Source organism: Carcharodon carcharias, chromosome 12 (genome assembly GCF_017639515.1).
Source record: "Carcharodon carcharias isolate sCarCar2 chromosome 12, sCarCar2.pri, whole genome shotgun sequence".
Lineage (NCBI taxonomy): Eukaryota > Metazoa > Chordata > Chondrichthyes > Lamniformes > Lamnidae > Carcharodon > Carcharodon carcharias.
The window spans coordinates 94070699-94089461 of NC_054478.1; the positions used below are offsets into that span (position 1 = coordinate 94070699).

Sequence of the window (18763 nt, forward strand, 5' to 3'; positions counted from 1 at the left end):
AAAAACTCAGGTCTGGCAGCATCTGTGGAGAGAGAAACAGTTAATGTTTTGAGTCTGTGTGACTCTGTTTCTCTCTCCACAGACGCTGCCAGACCTGCTGAGTTTTTCTAGCATTTTCTGTTTGTCAGAAAAATTTAAAGCTGAAGTAAATTGCCAATCGTTTTTTTCACAACAAATTTAAACCCATTTTTTTCTCCAATCTGCACATCCAGAATTTTGAAACCAACTGAGTTCAATATAGTGATGGGTGATGCAATGCACTTTGGTGAAACTGTAGGTCTAAAATTAAGAATGAGCACCAATTGCACTGTGGCACAATATTGATACACAATAGAAGACGCTTCATGTTTTCTACCAACTGCAAATGTAAAACTTGCATTTAGGGTTGAATTTTTGTCTGGGCTCTGGAAAACCCAAACTGCGCACTTTCGCAGCTCTCAAAAAGCACACCCAGCCCATATGTGACTTTGTGAGGGCTTTTCATCATCATTTCACATGGGTCAGGTTCTCGTTGGATTTTGCGAGCTGTGATGAAGTGCGAGAGTAGTGTGGAGGAGGGCTGGTTAGAAGGCCTATATCAGTTCTCCAACACAGCAGCCCAGCTCCCAATATCACTTGAAGGCCCCCTAAAGAGATAGAGATAATGTTTTGAGTCTGTGTGACTCTTCTTTGGATCTGTTTAAATGCAAGTTGTTTTTCATTGTTCTGTTTTATTTTACTTAAAATAAAACTTAAGAACTTGCATTTTGTCAGCCTGAACTCTATGACCTGTCTTCAATGTTTTCTGCCAATGTGGAGAGATCTGGAGATTATGATCAGGAGGCTGTACTGTTCAGATTGCATACGCCAAGGGTGGAAGGGTTCAGTGAACAGCTTGCAGCCTGCTTTTTCAGATATTTTGCATACATGTCATTATTTAAAATTCATTCATGGGATGTGGGTGTCACTGGCTAGACCAGCATTTATTGCCCATCTCTAGCTGCCCTTGAGAAGGTGGTGGTGAGCTGCCTTCTTGAACCACTGCAGTCCATGTGGTGTGGGTACACCCACAGTGCTGTTAGGGAGGGAGTTTCAGGGTTTTGACCCAGCGACAGTGAAGGAACGATGATATATTTCCAAGTCAGGATGATGAGTGGTGTGGAGGGGAACTTTCATGTGGCGGTGTTCCCATGTATCTGCTGCCCTTGTCCTTCTTGATGGTGGTGGTCATGAGCTTGGAAGGTGCTATCTAAGGAGCCTTGGTGAGTTGCTGCAGTGCATCTTGTAGATGGTCTATTGTGCATCGGGTCTAGAAGGAGTGAATGTTTGTGAATGGTGTTGTTCCATTGCCATTAGCTTCATCTGAACCCCACATCGCTTTGTGGAAAGACTGGCTTGCCAGTCTCAAACAACCCCCAGCGATGGAAATTCTACCGGATGAAAGCCTTCTCCCAGGAGCTAATTGCAACTGGGCAACCTGGAAGTACTTTAACAGACTTAGGACTGATGTAGGTCATTCAAAGGTGTCACTAAGCAAATGGGGATATACAACCAGCCTGACAACTTGTAAACGTGGAACTGAGCCACAGACTATGCAACATCTCCTGCAATTCCTATTGCTAGAGGAACCCTGCACTGTTGCAGATCTTGCCGAATTCAACAACAAGGAGCAAAAATGTGTCCAGTTCTGGCTGGGCCATGTATAGACTGTCTTTGGACGCAATAAGAAGAAGAATGTGGTGCCATTCAAGCAGGCTGCTTTGTCCTGGATGATGTCAAGCTTCTTGAGTATTGTTGGAGCTGCACTCGCCCAGGCAATTGGAGAGCATTCCATCACACTCCTGACTTGTGTCTTGTAAATGGTGGACAGGCTTTGGGGAGTGAGGAGGTGAGTTACTTGCCGCAGGATTCTTAGCCTCTGACCTGCTCTTGTAGCCATAGCATTTATATGGCTAGTCCAGTTCAGTTTCTGGTTAATGGTAACCCCCAGGATGTTTATAGTGGGGTATTCAGTGATGGTAATGCCATTGAATGTCATGGGGTGATGGTTAGATTCTCCCCTTGTTGGAGATGGTCTTTGCCTGGCACTTGTGTGGCACGAATGTTACTTGCTACTTGTCAGCCCATGCCTGGATATTGTCCAGGTCATGCTGCATTTGGATATGGACTACTGCAGTATCGAGTCGCGAATGGTGCTGAACATTGTGCAATCATCAGCAAACGTCCCCATTTCTGACTTTATGATTGAAGGAAGGTCATTGATGAAGTAGCTGAAGATGATTGGTCTTAGGACACTACCCTGAGGAACTCCTGCAGTGATATCCTGGAACTGAGATGATTGACCTTTAATAACCACAACCGTCTTTGTGCTAGGTAAGACTCCAACCAATGGAGAGTTTTCCTCCGATTCCCATTGATTCCAATCTTGCTAGGGCTCCTTGATGCTGCACTCGGTCAAATGCTGCCTTGATGTCAAGGGCAGTCACTTTCACCTCATCTCCGGAGTTCAGTTCCTTTGTCCATATTTGAACCAAGGCTGTAATGAGGTCAGGAGCTGAGTGGCCCTGGTAGAACCCCAATTGGGCGTTAGTGAGCAGGTTAGTCATAAGCAAGTGCCACTTGATAGCACTGTTGATGACTTTCTATCACTTTATTGATGATAGAGAGTAGATTGATGGGGCAGTAATTGCCCTGGTTGGATTTGTCCTGCTTTTTGTGTACAGGACTGGGCAATTTTCCACATAGCTGGGTAGATGTCAGTGAGTCATAGGAAGTACAGGCTCACAGGAAAATGACTTCTGTGCTCAGCATTCATATCAAATATTGGAAAGTTGCTCAATTACCACCATCTTGTCCTAGGAAATAGTTTAAGTTATATTGGTATTTGTAGGTATTAGGAATTAATTTTAGCTTTAAAGTTTAAGCTTGATTTGTATGTCTGTATCTGTGTTAAGAAATGTCAAATTGAGTTGTAGTATCACTTTAAAAAGGTACTTGCATTTCTAATGAGTTTTTTTTACAACTGTTGCAGCCAGGTTAAAAAAAAAACAAGAGTAGAAGAATTGGGCTGTTGCCTAGTAACAGGTGTCCAGAGAGGCAGGTCCCTCCCAGAGATAGGCATACAAAAACTAAAGAAACAGCAGTTTTAAGTTCAGTTTGAAATCAAGATTCCAGAGAGACTGGCCACTGGGAGAGGGGGCTGCAGATTTTCCAAAAGAACCAAAAGCTCCCAAGGCCAAAGGACTGAGACAGAAACAGGGGAAAGACCCAAGCAGACCTCCTTCTAGTCAAAGGAAGGACAGGAATCTGGAAAAGGTCCTGTTAAGTGAAGTCAAGAATGAGGGGGAGAGTGAGAGGCTCCAACTTCAGATTTAAAGAGACAAAAGCTGCAGAAAGCAGATTTAAAGCAAGAATAGCTTGCAAGGTGCAAGAAGGTCCAAAGAGACGGCTGAAGGTCTGTAACTCTTTGCTATGGGCATGTGAAGCATTGGTGTACTGTTACCACTGAGTCGGAGAGACAGAGTGCGTGGAAGACAGCTTGAACGCGTGTGGTGACCCAGGAAAGAGAAACATCGAAAAGAGAGTTCAAAAGCCTGGAGATGAACCCTTGTGGGAGGTGTCTGAGAGAAAGCATCAGCTTGGAAGAAGATTTCAAGGCGAAGTCTTGGAGAGTGGAGATTGGAAAACCTCATGTGAAAGACAGAGTGCAGCGCGACTGGTTGGCTCATGGTGTGACAAGCATCTGGGGGAGTTGAGGAGAGATCCTTAACATTTGGTTGAGGTGGCATCTGTCACTTGGCTTCAGAGTACGGTTTACCTGGCCACAGGTTGCCATAGGTTAACATAGACTTTGTACTTACTGTGAACACTAGAGTATGAGAGAGCTTTTGTAACTTGTGTTTTTCTTACAGATCTGTATATATCTGTAAAGGTATAGTTGTGGGTGAAGGAGTATTGTAATATAGTTAATCTTTTCTTGTTTAATAAATGTTTTATTTTTTGTTAAAAGTTCATTAGCTGACTCCTGTAACTGTTCAGTAGCCACTCTCCACGTATCTAAACAAACAAATTAAAAGTTAGTATCTACCAAGCAGGGTTCCATTCTGGGATCAGGCTTGTCCAGGGGTAATCTCAGCTGGGATTGTAACACTTGCCAAATTCCTGATCTCATCAGTGCTGCGGTGGATCAGAGCTCTGTGGCAACAAGTTTTAGCCTTGGGACAGAGGGAAATTGAAAGGCCAGTCATCTAGATCAAAGTTGTGTACCCAGGTAAAATGCCTGAAGTATGAGAGCAGATTTTCAGACCATATTATCAGTTGTAGAAACTGTACAGGTTAAGGAGACTTTGGAAAAGGGAAGGAACAAAAATAATTACAAGTTTACGACTGTATGACTGAGCTGATGGGGCCTCTCCATTGTGTCATAGCTTAGCAGCTTGATCTTGGACATCTGTTCTTTATCTAGTATTGGATCCAAATTGTGCCTAAATATGGTGTCTCTTCCACTTCCCCCCCACCCCCTCCTGCTGCCTTCCCCCAACCCCATCCTCGACTGCCAACCCCTGTTATGTTGTAGAAAACATCTGTGAAATTTGAACACTCCAATAACTGCATAGTGTGTAGATTATTTGAAGGCAACTTAAAAATAAATTCAGTGCATTAACTTTCAATAAACCTGACAAAAACCACAATGATCTGTTTAGCAAACATTACAATTACATTTTGTTGGCTTCCTGTTTTAATACTGGACTAATTTTGTGTATGTGGGCATGGTTAACTAAAATGAAATAGTAGGAGCAGTGTAACGGATCAAAACATTTTGTTTTCTCAAAGTGAGTTTTTACCGTCTTTGTAAAGCTCATTATCAGTAAAGTTATTTCAACCTCAGTTGTGGATATATTTTAAGTAAATATAGGAACAGGAGTTGGCCATTCAGCCCCTCGGGCTTGTTCAGTCATCAGTTAGATGATGAATAAACTGCACCTCAACTTCATTTACTTCATTTGTCTGTCTTTTCTTTTGATACTTTTTACCCAATAAAAATCTTAACATTCTGAGCCCTGAAAATTCTAGTTGACCCAGCATGTACAATCTTTTGGGGGAAGAGGGCTCCAGATTTCCATTACGCTTCATGAGACCAAATGCTTCCTTGTTTCACTGCTAAATGACCTAGCTCTAATTTTAAGATTATGTCCTTTTGTTCTGGATTCTCCTATCGGAGGAATTTGTTTCTCTATGAAGGGAATACAACCAAAGTTTATGCAACCTGTCCTCTTAAGTCCTCATACCATTCTGGTGAACTGTGCTATAGGACTTCCAAAGTCAATACATGTTTCCTGATGTTTGGTGGCCAAAACTGAATGCAGAGCTAGATTCTGTGCAACTGAAGCATTGCTTCCTCCTGTTTGTATTCCAGCTCCCTTAAGATATAGACCAACATTCCATTAGTATTTTTGATTTGCTTTTATTCTTGGGCACTAGCTTTTACTGAGTTGTATGCATGAACACCTACATCCCTTTGATCCTCCACAGTTTCTAGTTTCTTACTAATAAGAAAATATTCTATTTTAATTCTCATCTAGATTTCGAACGTTAAAAAAAAAAGTTTTGCCTTTTCCACGTCAATAGATCTATTGTTAAACTAACAACTTCAATTATAGCCTATTTATTTTCCCAATCTTGAGCCCCTTTTCCACTGTTATCTTTTGCTGGTGAAGGCCATCCTTCATTTGAACAATTATATGCTCTGGACTGCGGGATGCAGTCTTTGCTGCTCCACATTAGTGAAAGTAAGCAAGATCCAACGGGTTTCCTTTAGTTCATGTAATCTCTTTGGCCAGATAAGCAGGGCATTCTGGTTCTATCCAGGCAGCTCACCTGTTCATGATCCACACAGAAGCAATTTTGCATATTTCTAGCCTCCATCCATCTCAGGTAGCAATATTTTTATTTGAGTCACTGCTTTGGAAGCTGGTGTCTGCAGAGATCTTCCAGGGGTCCTTGAGGCTGGCTACCCGGTTGAGGAGTATAGGTGGCCCCTATTCAGTAATCGATGAATGAGTCATGGCTAGGGTGGTGCTCTACTCCTACTTTCCCCCTGCTCCTCTAGCACTCCCTCCAGGCTCCTCTCTTTCCATGCTCTGCTTCCCAAGCCATGTTCTGCTCCTACTCTTCTGCTACTTCCCAAGTGCTGTCTTCAGGTTGTGCTATTTCCATGCTCCTGGCAATCTGCAGTGAGAAACAGGCACACCCATCTTATTGATCTGTAAATAAATAGCTGTTTCCTTAAAAGCACTATTAGAAAACACTCTATATGCAACACTTTCATGTTATGAATATTCTATAGTATTGTAATTTAGATGGGTGCCCATGAATACTAATTCATTGAGAAAGCATCCTTCAACCAAAAAAGTTTGATGACCCTTGATTTAAGTTTGTGGACTTTTCAGTAATGTTATTTAATTTCCTAATTCCTTCTCTAGATATATAGAGTAGGCAGTTAAATCATTTAAACAGCATTTATTTAATTTTTAAAAACAACCATAGCCATTTGGATTTTGAACTATGGAGTAGAAAACATCAGTTTCTCCTGATTTTGTCTGAACAGAAGATTCATAAGAACTGGGAGAGTTGAGAATTTTCATTTTTGCACTTCTTATCTAGAGTTACGCAGCAGGTCTGACAGCACCTGGAGAGTGAAATAGAGTTAATGGTTAGAATTTTGCTAGGTAGCTGGAGGCAGGATCGGTGGCGGGAGAGCTGAGAAAATTGTGAGACAAAAAATGTTGGGGTCGTAATCCAAAGCCCTTCTGCCTCCCTCCAGATTTCCCAAGGATAGGTTACCAGTGAGATTGGGAACCTGCTGGGTGCAATGTGCAGCTAATTAAGACAATGATGGAGCCAATAAAGAGTCATATTGCACATGCAATAGCTCTTTCCCAACAGTCTATGGCTTGCTGCATGATAAAGAAAGGAAGCCCACAGAGAGAAGGCATTGACACATCAAACCATCATCATTGCAGCACCATAAAGGGGAAACTGTTTTGAATGGGTAAGCCGTAGTATTAGGCCAGTACTGACAGGAGAACTCCATAAAGCAAGTACTTTAGATAGCCTGCACTAAAGAGAAACTTGATATCATTCCAGAGAGGCCAGTTGCAGAGAAAAATGGCTGTACTGACCTTTAAGGTCATGTCTTTACATGGGTTCCACATGGTGTATCCTCCGACCAGACTGAGGAGGAACTGCAGTGCTCTGCAGCTCAGCATCCATTATGGAAGAGGCTGCAAGTGCTACAGGGCCAGCAACTGCAGCATCTAGCACAGGGAATGGCATCTGGGTGCCATATGGGGGAATGGCCAAAGAGCTGCACACAGAAGAAGGTGCTACCCTGTTGCACATGATCTAAAGGCCAATGGTCAGCTTAGTGGACCTGAGCAGAAGTGCCTCCAAAGGCTCAGGCTGTCACTTAAGGTGGTCGCTGACCTAGGTGTCATAGTGGAGGGAGATCTAATGCCATTAGGAGCTACCTAAATTACCTACTTTCCTGTGGCAGTGAACGTGATGATTGCCTTGAACCTTTATGCTTCTGTCTCATTTCAGTGTTCAACTACAGACATCCGCAGGATTCACAATCTGCGGCCCACAAATCTTATCAACCAAATGATTATTGCCCTGTACCAGAGAGCATCCCAGTACATCAGGTTCAACACGGATGCAACCAGTCAAACCTAAAGAGCTGTAGGCTTCACCTTGATGGCCAGACTTCCTCAGGTCCAGGGCAAAATTAAGTGCACCCATGTGCTAATCAAGGATCCATTAGACCAGCAAGGTGAATTTTTTAATAGTAAGGGCTTCCCCATTCCTCATTCAATGTGCAGCTAATATGAGACCACCACACGAGTACCCGACAGGTGTGTGCTAAGTTTCCAAGGAGCTGCATTGATCATCCAGGTGCCTCAGCTCGACATACCTCCAAACTGCCTCGGTGACTAGTGGTATCTGCTGAAGACCTGTTGCTGACACCAGCAGGTAACCCAGCACATGAGAGGTTCAGTCAGTGCCTTTTAACTGCCAGGGTCTCAATAGAGCTCGACTTGTTCAAAATGCAGTTCAGGTTCCTGGACTTTTCTAAGGGGAAACTCTGCAATATGGGCTGACAAGGATATCATCCATAATAGTGTTGTGCTGAGCTGTGCACATCCTGGCAACTCTTCCTTGGAGGAGGATAATGAGGAGAATATGCTGACCACAATGAGTATTCAGAGGTGCCTATGATGCATCCTTACATAGAACTATCTGCTAGAGAAACCTGCAACACCCTCATCCGGCTGAGGGCAACTGAGCATATTGAACCCATCATTGTTCTCGTGCAATCTGTTGCCATGCCTTTCGTGTTATCGACACATCGACCATCCCCTTTCTGCACACAAAGGTTTCCGCAGTCAAATCTCGTCACCACATTACATCCTCCACCCTGCATTAAGAATGTAGAGTCTCATTCCACTCCATAATTTAATTTACAAACCATCAATGTGAGAATGGAAATAAAGTGCAAAATAACAATACCCATTGAAGAACAAGACATTGGTCTTTGAAATTAATGTTTATCATCCCTAAGTGACTTTAGAAGTTGTATCCAAGTGAATCTCTTTGCGCCACTCTGACTGTATCAGCATCTTCATTCTCTATATTCTATGTGGCACTAGCCTATGGTTGCAGCAGAGCTGGAGGCAGCCAGTTTCTTTCCAAGCTCTGACAAATTAGATGCCAGTGGTGGACATCTTTCGGGTTGTGGAGCTCAAGGGTTCCTCCAAAACTTCCGCAATGACCTCCAAAACTTCAGCCACGTCTGTGAACCAAGGGGCCTGCCTTTCCTTTCTGGCATCTGTAGATTTCCTATCTACAATGCTCAGGTCCAGCACTATGTATACTGCCAGTGCTTCTTTAAATACTGCACCCTCAATTGGGTTTCTGACTCTTCTTCCCATCCAGTGCACCTAATTGGATGCCAATCCTGGAGGTACTCTCTTAATTGCTGCCCCTGCAAAATTCACCAGTATGCCTGCTACTCAAGAGTGTTGGTTTACTAACCAGGGTGTGTTCCTGATGCTCTATCGCGAGAAAACCCTAAGTCCATGAGTCATCGCCCGACTTCTTGAGTTGTTGACCTTTTTGTGAAAATTCTGATGAAAGGTTATTGTTATATTTGGAATACACTGCATGGAAGGGTGGTGGAAACAAACTCAGTAGTAGCTTCCAAAGGAAATTGGATATATACTTGAAAAGGAAAAATTTGCGGGTCTATGGAAGCTTTGAAAATAAAGGAATCTAAGTAGCAAGTAAGAACCTATTGCTATATCTTGTTGGAATAGACATTAAGGATCCTTTTTGTTTGAGTGGTTTTAATAAAACAGAATTTCTCAGTTTTTTGATTGTAGCTGGTTTCAGGATGGTGTTAATTAACACAGGTCAAACAGTTTGTCCTCTCCTCCTACCTCCTTCTGGCATTAGCTTGGTGATTTTCACGAAACAGCTAACGCTCCCTGATGGATGAGTAATCTTATTGAGTGAGTGCCATGACCTTTGACCCAGAAGTAGTCCAGCAAGGAAAATTTGTAATTTTATTTAAAATCGGTGTGGGATCTGTAATCATTTTTAAAAATGTTGAAAAGGACTTTTTAAGAGTTTGCATCAATTGTGAAGGGATCATTTGTAATTTTCTTGAATAATAAATACTGATCCATGTGACCAGGCAACACCTGACCTGGAAGCAGTACCGACAGGAAGGAAGTTAACATATGAAAGCCATGTGGCTGGCAGACACAAAGGAGAGTTGGAGACAGAAAGTGATCAGCACACAGATGCATATGCAAAGAAGCGCTGCAGCATTTATAAAACTCCTGGTGTCTTTAGGAACAAGCTGAACTCTCTACAAAAATGTCAGTTTTCTATTTGGCAGTAAGAAGAAAAATAGAATCCCAGAAGCTCTTGGGGAAGTGATATATGACTGAGCTAAAGGGGTTTGAACCCTAAAAGCAGTTAAATAGCTCAGGCATGTGAAACGGCTAAGAGACTGGCCCGAATCTTCTGAGCAGTAGCAATGCTGAGTGCATTGCCACTCACGCAAAAGTTCTCCTGACCCGACACTACCACACTTTTTTTTCTGAGATCTTTCGATCCCAGCTATCGCAGAAATGTACAGCACAGCCTATCCTGGGAAACTCTATTGGAGCAGAGTAGTGTTAGGGAAGGACAGGACATGCCTCCTTTTTACAGCACCAGCTTCTGTATTCTGTCTGGTAAATTTAAAGTGTCCAATCTTTGAGTGTGGGCAAGTGCATGAATGAGTGGGTAGTGGGGTCGGGGTGGGCTGATCAGGTCTGGTCAGGGGAGATGGCTGGGTGTGGTGGTAGTTGAATCTGGTCAGGGGAGATGGTCGAGGGCAGGGCCGGTTGGGTTGGGGGAGTTGGGAGCTAGTCAGGACAGATTGGGGGGATAGTTGGGTAGGGTGAAGAGGGTGTGGGGGGGTCAGGGGTGGGTGATTGGGGCGGGGGTCAGTTGTGGAGTTACAGAGGTGTTCGACCAGGTTTTAATCTATCTAAAATTTTCTGTGTAACTATCCAAGTAAGTACTGTGGATATGTCTCAAGTCTCCGACTCTAACTCAGAGAGTTGGAGACATTTGTATAGGGTCCTAGGGAGAAGGGGAAATGCCCTTCAGAAACTTAAACTTCCTCAGCAATTCCCACATGGGTCCTCATGTCAGGACTTTTGCAGGTTGTGATGAACATCCTTAGTCGTGTGATCCGGAGACTGGAAGATTGGGGCCTTTGTATCAGAGAACCAGATTGTGAATGGGATTGTTGGTTGGATGGTTGAAAATGAACTCTGGATAGCTACACCATCAGGACTGACGTGACCCAGGTTAGAAGATCTGTAGGTGTGTGTTTTGCCAGTGTTACGCTATCTGGAGACCCCAGATGGAATGCAGCTGCCACTGAACGTGAATCAATGGCCGAATTGATTGAGTGGGAAAGTGAGAAATCCTTTGTACCAGAGGCCGAGTTGGAAAAACTCTGCGATTGCATCTGGTGCCATGTTTGTGTGATAGGTGATGCGGGTGCTTATGATTGCATAAGACTTATATTTGTCCTATCGACTATTTAAGGTGAAATTTATCTTTTTATTTAAAGTATCATTTACCTGTTAATTTATGTTGGCTCTGATCTCTGTTAAAGTAAAAGTTACAAAAAGTGAAATTTTGGTAATTTCTTCCTTTGGTGTTGTTTGGTAAATTTGGTTATTTTGGATTATGGTTTCCCCCATGGGGATCACAACAGAGAACAATAGCGTTAGAGTACAAAAGATGCAATTTGTGTTTAGAAGCAGATAATTGTTAATATTCTGACAACCCATGCCCTTATATTGACTGTGGTTTTTAGTACGAGAACAGATTCTAACAAGCCCATGCAAGGTAGAGAAGAATGGTTTGAATATTTCCTTTCACTGCCTGTTGTGTCTTGTTTTCTGTTTGAATGTAATTATAAATCTCTTCTGGAGGTGGAAAAGGGCAAGAGAAGTGGTTTAATTATTGCTGAGGATTCTCACTTAGGCAGAAAACTCTGCTGGAACCACATGCTTCAGAACCTGAATTTAAGTCTCTCAGGAGGCAATGCTGAAAGTGCACGAAACAAAGTCCTTTTTTTTAGAAAAACTGAAAAGCCTTGACAGTAAAGGACAGGTACTAACATTCTCACTGAGCATATATTTCGGTCATTCAATATTTGAGTTTGATTCTTTGGGCATATCCTTTTCAGCTGATGCTTCATGATGAGCTTGCTTTTAAAGCTTGAAAAAAATTATGACTTGTATGGATCGTTCAATTCTCAAAAATTACAGACAAGCACTACCCTGAACTGTGATAGATTTACAGAACCAAAATACGACGGATGCTGGAAATCTGATATAGAAACCGAAAATGTTTGAAATTCTCAGCAGTTCAGGCAGCATTTGTGGAGAGAGAAACAGTTAACATTTCAGGTCAATGAGCTTATATCAGAAGTGATGAAAGGTCATCGACTTGAAAGATTAATTGTGTGCTGAATTTCTTTTTGCATGATCCTGAGATAATTATTAAAGATTCCTGATATTATTTGTAATCCAGAGAATGTTAGTCCTTGCACAATGTCTGTCTGTGGAAGAAATGGAAGCTTTTATTATTAGCTCCAGATTAAGAGACTCAAGTCTGCAGCAAGAAATAGTCTGTATAACTCATAGTTTATCGTGCCCATGATTCTGGAGGCCACAAATAAAAGCCCTTTTATTTTCTTTGCCACATTAAAAGCGTAATACCTTTTATTCTGTAATATAAAACTGGACCTTAAATTTAGTGCTGATTAAAGGAACTCTCCAAAATTCATAAGAGCCAGGAAAAATGTTGCAGAGATTGTACTGATCAAACAATCTCAAAGATGTATGCTTTAAAGCCACCAACTGGTTTAAAAAAAAGCTGTAATTCCCTGCTCATGCCTGAGCTATGCATCAGAGAGATGAAAAGTACCACATTTTATCAATGCACCACCAAAGATCTCCTTAATAACTCTAAACAATACTACACTAGCGTAATTATTGTTGTTTGTCCAAAGAAGATTTAAAATATTTCACATGAAGTAAGGACACTGTAAGTAACTCAGCATAGATGCAACAAAGAAAGATGGGAACCCTCAACAAGAATAAACATGCATTGAAAGATACTTCAGCTCCTTTGCCCCAGCTCTCCAAAACAAAATCTTTACTTAATAATAGGCTCAGTGAGTTTTTCCAGTGCAAAGGAGAACCATAGACGCCAGGAACATCTTCCATTTAATCCCTAGTCTGTTAAAAACAATTCTTAGCTGGTGATTGATTATGGTGCTACAAATGCTCTGTCTTCTTCCTCACCCAAATACACAGTTGGCCTGGATTCCTACTTTGTACTGCATTACAGCAATCCCTATGGGAAGTGGGCATGTGGGGAAGCCAGATTAAATAGGATTCCAACATTCACTGTCACAGCTCGTGAGGTAGTGGATCAAATAGGCAGCTCTGGAACTATATTAAAGTAACAAGTTAACACTTTTTCAGAGAAGACTGTAAAAAAAAATGGTAACCAAAGTGGGAAAAAGGGAAAAAAAGTGGTAAGATGAGCAACTGCCCAAATTTAGAATATCCTCAAAAGACTAGGTTTTTGATGGCCTGGCACTATCAATTCACAGTGACCTACAATATAATTACAGTAAACATTAGAGACCAGGCTTATACAAGAATACCAATCTGTGTATGGAGCAGATTAAAATAGTCATGTAAATCAGGTAGTTTAGTAAAGCAGGAGGCATCACAGTGTTATGATTTAGACAGCTTCAGTTCAAGCCAAGCAATGTTAATTTCTAGCAGCCAAGGTTAAACTAAAAAGTGTTCTGAAGGGGCCATTTGAAAGTTGTGAATTGAGGTTTGATTGCCTAATGATGTAATACAGTTGCTCAATGCTGTTCAGCAGTAGAATTGACTCGTGTGTAGATCCCTATTGAACATAGCATCCAAATAACTGATTTTAAAATGTTTACTGAACCTTGGAATTGTACTTAATTCTCTAAACAAACTTTTCAAGTCATCTAATATGACCTGTGACGTTAATGTATATTTGGATTTGTATATCTGCTGTTTCAGTCAACCACTTGAATGTTTTGCGGCTGCATCTATCCAGACTCCGAGGGCTGAAATTTACATTTCCCTAGCAGGCGTGTTTCCTGTGGGGTGGGGGTGGGGGCGGCAGGAGCCCACCTCACCACCTTACCACCTTCCTGCCATCCCAAGCTCAACTGCATATTTAAATAAATAATCAAAGGTCAAGTGGGCTTGTTATCAAGCCAATTGACCCTGATAATATGCCACCTACGCCATAAAACGTTTGGCTTGGGCAGCCAGACAGGAGAGGGCAACCCAATTTATTTTTTCGACCTATATGTTTAAAGGGTGGGAAGGAAGGGGGTGGTCGGTCCTCAGGGGCTGCCCTTTACCAATCGCAGGGTGGCCTCCCTAAGGTCGAACCCCACCCCCTCTTTCCTACCCACTCTCTTTTAAATCCAGCCCCTCCACACCCACACACACACCCACACACACACCCACACACACACCCACACACACACCCACACACACACCCACACACACACACACCCACACACACACACACACACACACACACACACCCACACACACACCCACACACCCACACACACACACACACACACACCCACACACACACACACACACCCACACACACACCCACACACCCACACACACACACACCACCCACCCCCAACCCCTCTCCCTAATCTACCCAAACCCTCCAGGCCCAAGACCCCTGACTTACTCACTCTGAGGATCCATGGCCTTGATCGTCATCCTCTTCTGCAGCCCCAGCAGTGGCCACTGATGCCCTCCTGGTATTGCTGGGACTGATGGAGCTGCTGGCCAATTGGATTGGCTGGTAACTCCAGAGGGCAGGACTTCCTACCCAGTGAAGGCTGGAAGTCCCATTGGCCCTCATTAGTCATCCCTGTGGCCCTTTATGGCTGCTGGCCAGGTCAGCATGGAGCATGTCGGTTCCACGCTGACTTTGTTTCCAGGGGAGGGGGGAGGGGCAAAGCCAAGCTACCCCTGCTGATCCATCTTGGCCTGCCTGCAGCCTTTGACACAATTGATAATACCATCCTCTTTCAACAGCTCTCCCTAGTCCAGCTGGATGTGACTGCATTGGCCTGGTTCCATTCTTAACAATCCAGTCATAGAGAATCAAGTGCAATTCCCTCTGTTCCCACTCCTGCATCCTTACCTCTGTTGACTGCAACCCCCCCACCCCCTCCCCCAAGGATCATCCTTAGAACATCGTCTGAAAATGCAAAGCCAGTTTCCACATATACGTCGAAGGCATCAGCTCCAACTCATGCATCACCTCTCTTGACTTCTTTAATGTCTCTGAATTGTCAGACTGCATATCTGGCATCTAGTACTTGATCATCAGAAATTGCATTCAATTAAATATTGGAAAGATGCAACCTCTGCTCTCTTGCTACCAATTTCATCCCTTCCCCTGGCAACTATCTGAGGCTGAACCAAACTGTTCACAGCCTTGTCATATTTGATCTCGAGATGAGCTTTCAACCACATCTCCGTGCAGTTGCTAAGAATGCCTATTTTGAAATCTGTAACTTCATCCGTCTCTGCCCCAACCTCAGCTCTTCTGCTGAAACCTTAATCCATGCCTGTTACCTCCAGACTTGACTACTTTCAGGCACCCATGGTCAGTCTTCCATATTCTACCTCATAAACTTGAGGTCATCCAAAACTCTGCTGCTTGTGTCCTAAAGTGCACCAAATGCTGTTTACTCATCACCCTGTACTTGCTGACCTAAACTGGTTCTCAGTTAAACAGCACCTTGATTTTAAAATTCTAATTTTTATTATCAAATCCTTCCAGGGAATGGCCCGTTCCTTTCTCTAATCTACTCCAGCCCTCCAAGGTATCTGCGCTCCTCTAATTCCAGCCTTTTGAGCATCTCCAGTTTTAATTGTTCTACCATTGGTGTCTGTGCCTTCTCTTATCTCAGCCCAAGCTCTGGAATTCCCTCCTTTTACTTCTCCATCTCTCTCTCTCTCTCTCTCTACCTTGCTTTATTCCTTACTTCTTAAAAGCGAACTCTTTGGCCAAACATTTTGCTCATCTACCCTAATATTTCCTATGTGACTTGGTGTCATATTTTGTTTTACAAGACCGTTGCTAGTTGGGTGCAAAAGGGTGTAATGCAGATCTCCTGCAGTGGAAGAATTAAAGACCATGTATACTTGGGTATAAAGTTACCCTTCTTGGGTATCTGTAAAGTTCATAACTGTTGAAGAAATTCTGAGTTTCTTTGTCGTGTCATGTAAAAGTACTTCAGTGATTTTTAAAAGTATTTCCTCAGGTAACAGGGTTAAAAGCCAGGATGACCTATTGGAATTCAAGTCGTACCAGTGGTTTGGTGCATCCGTGAGAACTCATGGCGACAAGATTCTGGTGAGTGAGACATTTGATCATTTCTGATGCATGTAAACAATAAACTCTTGCTCAACTCCTGTTCTTTGTTAGATTTTAATTATACAATATTTGTAGCAAGTGACGCTATGGCATCTGATAAATTATGAATCGCATTGGCTTCTATATTAATTTATTTAAAGATTATTAGAAATTAAGAATTATTCTAAAGAGTGATTTTTGAAGGAAAAGCTTCCCTCCTTTTTCCACTTTCTTTTCTCTCACTTATCCTGCCTTGCTGCTGGGATACAGTTTTGAGGATGCCAGGCACCCTCTGACATGTATATGGTGCTGTTTAGGTGAACTTAAATGAGCAATAGTATTTAACCATATAGGCAGGGAAGGAAGTGGGGATTGCAACCATGCATAGATGCATGTCGTCATTCTTTCTTATTGTTCACATATGCTCTGCCAACATGTGCCGCTTGATAGCAATCATCAGTAGAAATTCTGGCCAATATTCCGCTCATCTATTGTTATTACTGAGATAATTTAATTGGCAGAGACCCAAGGGTTGATCTTCAGGTCATTCTGGTCTGCGTCACTCAACTGTCCACTTCCTTAGCCAGAAAAGCTATGTATGCATGATTTTTGTAGGAAGTGGGTGATTCTGGCAAGGTAACATTTACACACCAACTCTAGTTGCCCTGGGAAGGTGATAGTGAGCTGCTACCTTGACGTGCTGCAACCTTCGCTGTAATGGTGCACCTATAATGGTATGATGGAAGGAATGAGAGGATATTGATCCAATGACTATGAAGGAATGATAATATATGGGCATGTCAGAATGGCTTATGACTTGGAAGTGATGGTGTCCCCATAGTGGTAAAGATCATAAGGAAAGGAGATGCTATCAGAGTAAGCTTGATGAATTGGCGGAGTGTATCCTGCAATCACAGTGCATGGGTAATAGAAGGGAATAGATGTTGAGTCCAGTGGTAATGGTGCTGATTGATCATCTTGCCCTGCCTTTTACGGTGTTGAGCCCCTTGAATGTTATTGTGGCTGCATCTATCCAGAATTACAGAAAATCAGATGGTTCTGTTTTCTGCCAGTGTTTATAACTCTTTCGAGTACAAACACGTTTCCATCTGTTTCAGATAAAGTTACATTGTTTCATAGTTTGCCATTGTGAGATTTGAACTCTTGATCTTGGGGTTACAAGCCCAGTACCATAACCACTTGGCTATTTAGGCCAAGCCACACAATCCACTTGCCATTCTAATTACTTCCTCCTGTACTTCACTCCTATTTCCCCTTTTCTTTTCTCCCTCATGTAAATCAAGCCTACCCTTTCTCATTCAACCACTGCATGTGACAGAGAGTACCACATTTACCGCACTTCATGTAAAGAAATTCCACCTTTGTTCGTGGCTGTTGAATATTCCATCCTAGTGTTCATTTGAATCTTGAAAAAGGTGAAGAGACTTTGGTGGGAAGATAATGGTTGGTTCAGTAGGTGAAGCATTCATTGTAGAACATATGACTTCTGCCTTTTTTAACAATGCTGTAGATATGTCTGTTCCTTGTTAAGTTTCTGGCTGTTGGTAAGCCCCAGGATGTTGATTTGGGTGTGGGGTTGGGGTGGGACTCGAGCATCAGTTATGCCACTAAAATTTATCAGGTGGTTGTTGGTTTCTTTCTTGATGGAGGTGGTTCTTAAGTGATGTGAATATTACTTGTCACTTATTAGACCAAGCCTGGATTTTGTCCAGTTCCTGCTTTAAGCTGGCTTGGGCAGTTTCATTATCGAAGAATTTGTGAATAGAGTGGAAGCTACAGTATCATCAGTTAACAGCTCCATTCCTGATCTTGTGATGGAGCAAAGATCATAATGAAACATGTCAAGAACCTAGGTTGAGGATGCTTCTCTGGGTTGCTCCTAAAGCAATGCCCAGGGGCTGTAATAATTGACTTCTGACAGTCACAACTGGTTTTCTTTGCCTCAGGCAAGACTTTAGTCAATGAAGGCTTTTCCCATTGGCCTACATCTGCCTGAATGTGATATTTGGTCGAATGTTGCCATGAAGTTGTAGGCAGCCACCCTAACTTCACCAGCATTCAGCTCTTGCTTCCGTTTCTGGATCGAGACTGGAGTCAAAGTGGATCTGACGGAACTGAAACTGAACAGCAGTGAGTGGGTGTCACTTGATGGAATTATTGTTGACTCGTTTACTTCGTAAATGCTTGGGAGGAGACTGATCCTGGGTTTTTTCTTATTAGGAGATATCAGAGCAGTCTTTCCATTATTGGATTAATGACAGGACATGCTGTTGATAGAATGCAACCTCCACAGGGAATTAACCTAATTGACTTCACCCTTAAAAATCCACCTACCGCAGACATATTTCCCAGCAATAACATTAGAGAGACTATTGCACAGTCCTTGTGAAGACAAAGGATACGAACATACCTCACATAGCAATGCTATGGAGGTCAGGTGACAATCTAGCTGTCAGCCCTGTGCCACTGGCTGCTTCCTGTGTGGCCTGCTCCACATTGCTGTGATAAGGAGGGTGAATGCAAGTGTGTCCATTGCCTGGGCTGAGAAACCTTAAATAGACACTATCCTGATGCCACACAGCCCAATTGGCTGATGTGATGCCAGGATATCAAACTTGGTCAATGAATGTGCAGGCAGCTTCTTTGATGTTCAATCTGAAAACAAGAAGCA

At 42.7% G+C, this 18763-nt stretch overlaps 1 protein-coding gene across 1 annotated transcript in view; it reads left to right on the forward strand.

The window, feature by feature from the left end:
* Window positions 1–18763, forward strand: part of itgav (integrin, alpha V) — a 142726-nt gene that overhangs the window by 22077 nt on the left and 101886 nt on the right. Inside the window, exon 3 of the mRNA XM_041200169.1 lies at window positions 15980–16071. Within this exon, the coding sequence (XP_041056103.1) occupies window positions 15980–16071 (92 nt within the window). The remainder of the gene's footprint in view (window positions 1–15979; window positions 16072–18763) is intronic.